Source organism: Hibiscus syriacus, unplaced genomic scaffold, assembly GCF_006381635.1.
Source record: "Hibiscus syriacus cultivar Baekdansim isolate YM2019G1 unplaced genomic scaffold, ASM638163v2 tig00110391_pilon, whole genome shotgun sequence".
In the NCBI taxonomy this organism is placed as follows: Eukaryota; Viridiplantae; Streptophyta; class Magnoliopsida; order Malvales; family Malvaceae; genus Hibiscus; species Hibiscus syriacus.
In genome coordinates this window covers 498110-507993 of record NW_024062719.1, presented here as the reverse complement: position 1 = coordinate 507993, position 9884 = coordinate 498110, and the positions used below count along the sequence as shown (strand labels likewise).

Here is a 9884-nt window from a genome sequence, read left to right as displayed (position 1 = left end):
TGCATGCATGTATGTAGATGAGGAATAATTGTGGTCTACACGGGCCTTTGTAGCTCTTTTCCTTTTTGCATCAGACCATTCTTCTTTCTTGTGTTGAATCATGACATTGTCCGGTACTGAATAGCTGTAAGGTATCCCACAACCTCAGTTCTCTCACCTCTTTTTCCCTTAAATATTGAATTCCATTGCTATTGTATTATGTTTGCTTTGATCACATGCCTTTCTATATTCATTTACAAACCATTTTTTATACTATAAAATTGAAGCAATCTTTAGTTGTTTCAGCCTTAAAAACACTAGTCTCTAGCATCCTTTGCCTTTGCCTTTATCTTTATTTTTTTCCCATTCTTTGGTTTTTGTTGGAGATTATGTGAGATTTTTTCATGTTTCCCTTGATTACACCTAAATAGTTTATCTTAGGCTGAAATCTAGAAGGTTTTGCCATGTAATATTATAATTTAATGATAGTTGTAATCATCTCTCATGTGAAAATTTGCTGAAATGTAGTTTACTGGAAGTAATTATTATCTCTGAAATTTGCAGTTAATAACTATAATTATATTGGATCTGCTTGACAATTCTGATTACCTAAATATGTAAAAGTTCGTTAAAGTATACTATAAGAACAACTTAACTAAAAAAAAATTTAAGTCGAATACGGAATACTCACCTCCTAGGCCAATCTTTTGAGGTTTTCAGCTCTTCCAGACAGGAAGGCCCATTGCTTTTTATTTCTTTAGGGTTGTGCTCCTTCAGACAAGGTATAGTATTCATTAAGCTAGGCATCAAGATAATGTAACATCAAGGACATCAAAAGCAAAGTGTACTGCTTTATGGGATTATCATATAACTTTGTCTTTACATTTTCAAATCAAGGTATAAAGCTAGGCTGCTCTGCTCTCTACTTTCTTTAAAATAATTCATTGAGAAGTGCGGATGTCTTGTTTTTTCCAGGGCAGTTGAGTTATAGGATCGAAAGGGTCTCAAGATCACATTTGCTTCCAAGTTCCCAGGGCCAGAATCTTAACAGGTTAGTATATATCCCTTCATAGTGTAAGTTATTTACTTGCAGACACATATGATCATCTGAGAGTCATCGGTAAGTCCCGGTGGATGTCGTTTTCCCTGTTTTTTATCCTACGTCTATGATCACATAGTTTTTGTTTCTGTTTCAGGGATTTTGAACAATTGATGAATACGAGGTATAATTTGGCCACTTTATTTTTTAATTAAGCTCAAAGAAAGATTCGTTCAACTATGAGTGAGTTTGGTACTGAAAGATCAAGGCCATGGAACATATATACTAGTTCGGATCCGAGTCCATCTCAAGCAGTAGCAGCTGATAAGGGAACTCCTTGGAAAAGCTTTGGAACATCCATGAATGCAGTTTCTTTTGGATTTGTTGCTACAGCCATCTTGATATCGATGTTTCTCATAATGGCCATCTTAGAACACCTTTTCCGGCCTAATTCTGCTTTCTCTTCACCCGATCACATTACGAATGGTGCTTTACGCCCCGGAACGGTTCAGAAACTTGGGAATCAAGAAAGGGTAAGTTCTTTATCTCATCAAGATATCAAGTTATACCATATGCATCTCTGGTGTAATTGAACTGATGTTCGATGTATGTATGTGTGTATGAATGTTGTGATGGCAGGTATCAGCATCATACGCATCTGATTTCTCAGTAGTGATGCCGGGAGAGCGGTATCCGACCCACATTGCGCAACATGCCCCTCTCCCATGCCCAAGGGAAGGAATCTATTGGCCACCACATGAACATTGTTTTGTGTCTCCCCAAGTGTAAAAGCAGAACCAAGCAAAGCATCATCAAGGATGTATGTATATTTTATCAACACTTGCTCACTTTCTATATATATACTCTCGTTATCCAATGAAAATGTTGTATCTTGCAGCTGCTTTGCGAGAGAAAACTAATACTTTGCAGAGGATGTAGGAACAGATCTATTCTTGATAATAAACATGTCGGATGAACAATTTGAAAGAGCAGAATCCCTCTTATAAATTCAGGGTTGGAATTGATAGTGGAATTGCAGAGGGGGAGTTTTCATAGTCTTGGGCCTTAACAACATTACCGCTACTACTTATATTCCTCTGACCAAAAATTATAAGAGGTTAAATGCTCAAGTAAAGGCATAATTCATGAGAGTTGCTCAAGAAAGGGTTTTAATCTTTTTAAACGTGTGTGTCTAACGTTTTAAACATATTCTTGAAACAATTGTTATTATTAAAAGAGTTAATTGTATCATATCTCCCCAAGCTATAACTCTCTTTTCAAATCGATCCTTAAACTTTTGAATATTCTAATTTCATCCCCAAACTTGACTCTCATTCTAAATTAATCCTTAAAATTTTGAACATTTTAATTTCATCCCTAAACTATGACCCTCTTTCTAAATGAGCCCCTAAATATTTGAATATTCCAATTTCATCCCTAAATTCATTCAAATATGTAATAGTTTCAACCATTTGTTTAACCTACATTTTGTTTTTTCAAACATATAATAACATAAATTGGCCTAACGATTTTACTAAAAAGTGATGTGATTAGTATATATGTATAGCTTGGGATGAAATTGGAATATTCAAAAAGTTTGGGGACCAATTTAGAATGAATTTCGTAGTGTAGGGATGAAACTAAAATGCTCAAAAGTTTGAAGACTAATTTAAAATAATAATCATAGTTTAGGGATAAAATTGGAACATTCAAAAAGTTTAGAGACCGATTTAAAATAAGGGTCATACTTTGAAGACATACGATGTAATTAACTCTTATTAAAATACTGTGAAACAGAATAAATATATATATATTTTCGTTAGGAAAATGAAGATTTATTAAATAAAGAAAAATAAAATTATTGGTGATCAAATCGTATTAATTCGAAGTTTAAGCTTTTCCTTGATACATTTGTATCAAAGTTTTTGTAAGCTTGATTAAATATTAATTCCATGACACCGTTGTTATTATAAAATTTTATAAAATTTCTCTGAGTTGAATTCTCTTGATAACCTTCAATTTAGAGATTTGTGGATCATATGTAGTGTATTTTAACCATTATATAAAACAAAATGTTAATAAAACTAAAATTAAGTTCTGAAAATGATAAAATTAAAATACATAACACATGAAAATTATTTATATTTCTTTACAAACAGCTAATTAACTTCTTTGGTTCGTGGTAAAGGAATATCATTATTAGGACTTAAGTTTGAGTATCATAAATATCAGGGGTGTGAGCTTCAATGACAAAAAATTGAGAACAACAACAACAAAACCCTGGCTAAATTTAAAAAGAGGAAACATGAAGAAAATGATACACAGAAGTCAGCGATAGCAAGCTACGAGAAGGAATAAAGTCAAATGGGTTAAAACCTAAACTAAGGCAACAGTACTCCGCTACCCTAGTTCTAAGCCTTCATAAATTCCAATGACAGAAACGTATAAAAAGTAAAAGTCATGAAAATTACTACAAAGGCATTAAAAAGAAGACAAATAGTTATCTTTAAACTGATACCGTCTTGTACTTACTCCAGATTAATAAAAAAAAATTCTTTTAAAGCATCCCAAAAAAAAATCATTTGAACATTATCATTACAAATAGTACAGCTTAAGGTTGAAAATTTATCTGACCTCACCACAGGATATGCCTAAACTCCTGGCCTTGACCATCACAAAAGTCTGAGTTCTCTAAACAACACAACCCAGTGAGATACCATTTCAGCCTGCAAATCAAGAGCAGCAAATTCGGTACCAAGAATCAACAACTAAACGAATAAACACAAAACCGAAGACGGAATGTAAAACCAGATAACAACAAATCATTGCACAATGTATCTATTTAGAAAATCAACATGAATTAAATGATTGTCAAGCACGAAAAAACAAAAGAAGTGGTCGACAGTCCACCGCAACGATGGAACTAAGTCCCACTGTCTCCAGTCACCACTGTGTTGCATGTATAAGTACATGAAGGGGAACCAATTTTCCAAGCTGCATAAAGATATAGACTTGAGAGTCAAACTTTAGATTTCACAGAGGTACCCAAAATGGTGAAGCCGAAACGCCTAGATCGATGAAAATGGTTACAATGTTTTTAATCTACATTCAACCATAACAATTGTGGATGATGAAAATTTAATTCCTCCTTGAATGTTGGTAATCTATGACTAGAAAATTTATGTACACACCTCAAATAGGATGCTCAGTTCTCACTCTAAAGCTAGTCCCGCAGGCCAAGCTCAAGCTCAAGCTCATCATCTTCTTCAAACAGCTGTAGAAGGCGGGCATATTGTTCGTCTCGTTTCTTTTTCTGCCACAACTTGAAAAGGAAAAAGGAAAACAACCCGACTGCAACAAGCCCAAGCAATATGAGGACTACCTTGGCCCCAGTATTATTAACCATATCAGATTTCGTCTTTGAGCTGTTTTTTGAATCTGTAGAGTCGTCACAAAAACCTGAAAATAGAACAAATTGATCAATACTTTCAATAATTAGGTAAGCAGCAATTAGAGCAATCTCAAATTTGAAGTCCATTAGGGCAACAGAATCAGTAGTATGCCAATCAAATCAAGCAGAAAGCTAATATACAAAGCAAGTAACCCAAATCTAAGGAATAATGAACCATCTTCCCATATCTGCAACAAAAATACAATGATTTAGATCAGCCATGCATGATATCATAGTTTCATATGAATTTCATTTAATCAATCATCGTGATTTCAAAGATTCAATGGAAATCGGTACACCTAAATTGAATTTGAAGCCCAACTTGATTTGTTCATACTATAAACATACTAAATGGCTACTTAAACCGCTAACTAGCAGATCTATTACAAGTTTGAGATTCAAAAATGCAAACTGGAACAACAGATTCCACATCCCTCCCAAAAAAAAAGAATAAAAAGGGAAAAATGATGTACTTTCACGTTCATTGGATGTTAATTTTCTCAGCAGCCAAACAGAGAATATTAAGTAATAATCAAGACAGAAAAATTTGTTAGTGCTCATTAAGTAATCAAACAAAAGTAAAGGTGGGATTTGCATGACACCGGTACATAAATTGTCTGATCTCGACGGAAAAAAAATGAAATGCATAAATTAGAAAGAAAAAGTAAACTTGAATTCCAGGCAACCAATTATTCGAATTCGGAGCAGAACAATTAGATAAATACAATTCAAAGAACATAAGATTCCGTTAGAAAACACAACAAATTATCGAGGATTCTGATATAGGAAGCACACCTGAAATGAAGTGTAGAGAAACGGAAGCAAAGAACAGTAGGAAACGGAGCGATCTACTTGTTGAAATTTCAGTCATCTTTCTCTTTTTTCTTTGACAGCGAAAGAGGAATCGGTCTTTCCTAGCTTCCAATGCGAGTTTTTCTATTTCCTTCTATTTTTCAAAAATGTATCGCGAATATGCTGTTTCCGTAATGCGGCCCTAGTTTTTGTTCCGACAGACATTAGTATTTAGTAAAATTCCCTTTTGTTCCCATTAAAATTTAAAAAATACATTATAATCATTAACCTTATCAATTTGTAACATAATGATCCAAATTAATTTTGTTCTTTTATTTTGTTATAAGATAATCTTAAAATGAATAATATTAATTTGGGTGTTTGCACTTGATTTAAACTTTATAGTTTACCTTCTTAATGACGAATTTAGAAAATACTAAGCAATTAAAAACTGCAAAATCAAACCGAATTAAAATTTTATATTTTTATATAATTTAATTTCTCTCCATTTTTAAAATTTCACATAATATAATATAATTTATTATTTTCTTAAATATCGAACCAAATGCACCCTATTAAGATAGTGATTTATGATAAGATAGTTATTCTATAATTAACATCTGTTACATGGGTTGCAACAGTCTAATTAGAGTGTTTTTAAAAATAATCAATATTATTAGGTTTAAAAAGTCCGATGGAGTTTATTGTGAAAAATGTTTTCGAAGGAATTAGCCAGCTAGGCAGAACTGTAATGAATATGAATGCCTACGGTACCTACACAACACAACATACATTTAAGGGCGAGAGGAAGAAAAGGAAATCTTATTTTGAAAGAGATGCAAGTTTGATTTACAAATAAAATCATAATATAATTAGAATTAGAGTTTTTATAGCTCCTTAACAAATAGTCGGGTTGAATATAAAATAAAGGTTATTTTTCCCGAATTCAAAACGGTGCGTATCAATTGAAACGTCCAATTATAAATAAAGCAGTACCACCTGAATCAAAACTAAGAACTGAATGGGAGAAACAGAAATTTATATGATAACTACCAGAACAGCCTGTCTACCTCATCCTAAAACAGTGAACAAGCAAAACCAAAAACCTTCCCAAAAAGCCGACATGCACAAACCAAAAACAAATTATTTTAACATGAATAAAGCTTGATGGTAGAGTTAAATTCCTCACTTAAAGCACTTGGCATCCAGAAGAGGCTCTCCCTCGAAAGGCTCGGCGTCTTCAATCATCTGATTAACCCTTTCTTTCTAGGCCTCATCTGAGATGTCAACCTTCTTCCACTCATAGAGTTCCATGTCGTAGCATTCATCCATGACGAACTTCGGGGTCTCTTGCCCACGGAAGTGCCATAGTCCATTGAACTTGAATGGAGGGTCCTTACAGATCACCAACATCTTCCCATACGCATACTTGCGAGCCAAATCCATTCTCTGCGGGAATCCTCCTTTGTTCAGTCACAAATGAGATTGTATTCTCCTCATTGTAATTGTAGTCACAGAACCAGAGACAGTAGCCCTCAGGATCATAATGTCCCAGAATCCTGTAATAAATAAAGAAATATGAGTATCAGAAGACTCGGGCAGTGAAAAAGAAATTTGAAAACGAGATGATATACCTTTAAAGCAACTTCACAGAAATTGGTCTTTGTGACAGTACAATCTCTTCCAATCATCCAGTACCATCTACTGGGAGGCAGTAAATCAAGAGGGTATTTGGGTTTGGGCTTTGATGCCTCTTCCTCCTCAGCAGCCTCCGCCTTTGGCTTCTCTGCCTCCTTTTTGGCTTCTTTCTTCGGCTCATCCTTCTTTAGCTTAGTTTCTTTTCACTGGGCAGCAGGCTTCTTTGATGGACCAGGTGGGAAAGATGTTGCCTGCTTCACGTCACCAAGAATCTTGAAATTTGGCTGATTAACCATGGTCCAGAATTACCTCTCAACATGAGGGAACTCCGAGGTAAAACTCTTAATCATGATCTGGGTGAAACCCACATACAGATTGCATGTCATGATAATGTCAGCAAGGGTGACTGAATGTCCAACCAGGTAGGTATCCGTATTAGAGGCAAAATGTATGTTTAAAGCGTCAAGGGCTCTCTTCAATGCAGCAATAGCAGCTTCCTCAGCCTGTATGCAAAACACTCATGAGTGAATGAATTATAATTTACAAATATAACAATTTAAATTTTAGTGCAGATTAATATATAAGAAAGGAGGAGCATAGAACAACTGCTCTTCAAAACGAACAACAAAGGGAAAACCAGCCTGGCTGGTAAGTCAATGGGCATGCTTTTGTACCAAAATTGATTTTATTATTGCTTTTATCCATTTTCTTCAAGAAATTAACAAAAAACATGTAGTTGTCCTACAACTTCTATAATGCTCGTGAAAATGTATAGAATAAGAACTATAAAACAGTTTATGCTATTTTTCTATCATTATACTCTCCTCAAATGTAAATAGAGATTACCGGAGGAAGGTAAACGCCAAAGCCCTTTCTTGGATAAAGTAATTTTCCAATATTAGCATCGATTTCCATGAATGCAAAATCTATCCACTGCTCAATATGGCCCTGTGAAAAATCAAGCAAATGTTGAAACAAATATTAAGTACAACGATTTCACATGAAATTAACTGTTGCCAGAAAATGAACAAGATCATGAATTCATTATATGGAGAGAAAGAAACTCACATAATCAATCAATGAAGAATCAAACAGAGGGTTACTGCATGGAACAGCAAAGATACAGATAAGAAACAACCATTAAAAGAAGATATTGAGCGGTATTTAGTCAGCATGTCTTCTAACCATAATGAGCAATGGCATTGCTCTCAAAAACATGACCCTCGGGTGTTTGCAACACATGAACTAGAAAAGTAGAAAAAAAATTCAGCAAAAAGGGAGAAGGGATACAGATAGTACAAAAACTATTCTTTCTAAATATGTCCTTTGAATATGCATGGTTACCTTCCTAATTGGGTTCATTTTGAGGAACTCAGGAGTTTTGTTTGAGACGCCCATCTCAAGGTTCTCAACCAATTTTACAGCCACACCACTATATTCCACAGCAATGAGAGCCTTGAAGGCATTTTTATTTGTTTTTCCTGCATGCAATACCTGCATGTAAAACCAACAAACAGATTACTTAAAACTTTAATTCCAAAACCAAAACACCACAACCGAACCTTACAAAAGATATGCTACTAATCCTAAGCAACTAAAACTTAACGTTTTTCCTATAAATCATTTAAAAGATCTTTCAATTTCACTTTATTAATTATTTGAAAAATAACTATCAGCAACTCAATCTATGATACGCATTTAAACTCTAGCCATAGATCTTTCTCTTAGTACTGGTTAATTGATCAAAAACGAAAGCAGCAAAGCTAATCAGATCCATTGCCGATTGTTATTAATATTTGCAAGCCGATCAACTAACTGAACTAACAGAGTGATAATATAAATACAATACTATATTTAAGGTTTCTCACTCTGAATTCTACTTGAAATCAATCCTCAATAAACAACTTACAAGTGCCATGGCTAATGGCTTGATTGAAAGCAGGGACGCTCAGATTTAAGATCTGGAAACAAAAACCAAACACAAAATTAAATTGTACCAGTACAAGCATTCAAAGAAATGGGCGTCTTCTTTTGGTTAAAGGTGGGAAAAAAAAGAGAAGAATGGAGACGCGGGATAACCTGGAAGCCGCAGCCAGCAGGAGAGAGTTTAAGTGGAATCAAGAAATGTAAGGGGAAGTAGGGTTTTTGTAGGGTTGAATGAATTGCCAATATTTTTAGATATACTAATGCTTTTTGGCCCATTACTCGAGACTCTGAAATTCGGGTTTGTATACGCGTAATGGTAAATGCTAAAGTTGATGCTCGTTAATATTGTTGTTTAATAGGTTAATTTGACGTATCGTTAAAATTAATAAAATTTTAAATTTACATAGATTTGTTATGAATTTATTAGGTAAATTAATTTAAATTTAATATGGTTTTTAGATTAAAATAGATTAGATATTGAAAATTAATAAATCTAGTGTGATTAGAAAATAGTTAAATTCTAATCTTTAACGGATTTGGAATTAAAATACAAGTAAATTTCAAATTTGGTAACTAAACTTTCTTATCACTCATATTTTTCAATTTTTTTCAATTTGCTCACTCAACTTTATAGATTGGATTTTTATTTATGAAAAGGTGATTACAATTAGTATATGTTTTAAATATTCTTTATCATTTAACAATGAACGTTCAATCACCTGTGACCTCTAGGAACAACTACGATTCTTTTAACTACTGAGGTAAGTTGATTCGTGCTTATAGATTGGATTTTTTAGTTACTCTATTGTTATATCATTAACAACTTATTGACGTGGAATACTTTAATATTAAACATGCTCCATCAGATTTACACATAATAATTAGAGATACTTATTTATTTATTGTTAGGGTCTATTTAAACTTTAGGAACAAAATCCATAGCCCTAAAATTTTTCTACCTTGAAAAGGGAAAAGTAGGTGAAGAAGGAGATGTAATCAATGTCTTATTCAAACTCCATTTTGATATTCAGATGTGATATTTGGACGGTGTTGAAGACA

The 9884-nt window shown here is 33.6% G+C and overlaps 1 protein-coding gene, 2 long non-coding RNA genes and 1 pseudogene across 3 annotated transcripts; 1 reads left to right on the top strand and 3 right to left on the bottom strand.

Annotated features, from left to right (window-relative positions):
• The first annotated feature begins 688 nt into the window (after window positions 1-688).
• On the top strand, window positions 689-2075 carry LOC120123220. Its single transcript, XM_039142148.1, has 4 exons — window positions 689-1030; window positions 1176-1551; window positions 1658-1838; window positions 1917-2075. The coding sequence occupies exons 2-3, from the start codon at window positions 1258-1260 to the stop codon at window positions 1805-1807; spliced, it is 444 nt and encodes a 147-aa protein (XP_038998079.1). The 5' UTR covers window positions 689-1030; window positions 1176-1257; the 3' UTR covers window positions 1808-1838; window positions 1917-2075.
• Window positions 2076-3573: 1498 nt separating this feature from the next.
• Window positions 3574-5438, bottom strand: LOC120123205. The gene is made up of 3 exons (XR_005516170.1): window positions 5265-5438; window positions 4210-4477; window positions 3574-3744 (listed from the first exon to the last, which is right to left on the bottom strand). It is a non-coding gene; the product is annotated as an uncharacterized LOC120123205 (long non-coding RNA).
• An 819-nt stretch (window positions 5439-6257) lies between these two features.
• Window positions 6258-8297, bottom strand: LOC120123179 (annotated as a pseudogene).
• A 77-nt stretch (window positions 8298-8374) lies between these two features.
• LOC120123204 lies at window positions 8375-9054 on the bottom strand. The gene is made up of 3 exons (XR_005516169.1): window positions 8979-9054; window positions 8809-8860; window positions 8375-8393 (listed from the first exon to the last, which is right to left on the bottom strand). It is a non-coding gene; the product is annotated as an uncharacterized LOC120123204 (long non-coding RNA).
• Window positions 9055-9884: the final 830 nt, after the last annotated feature.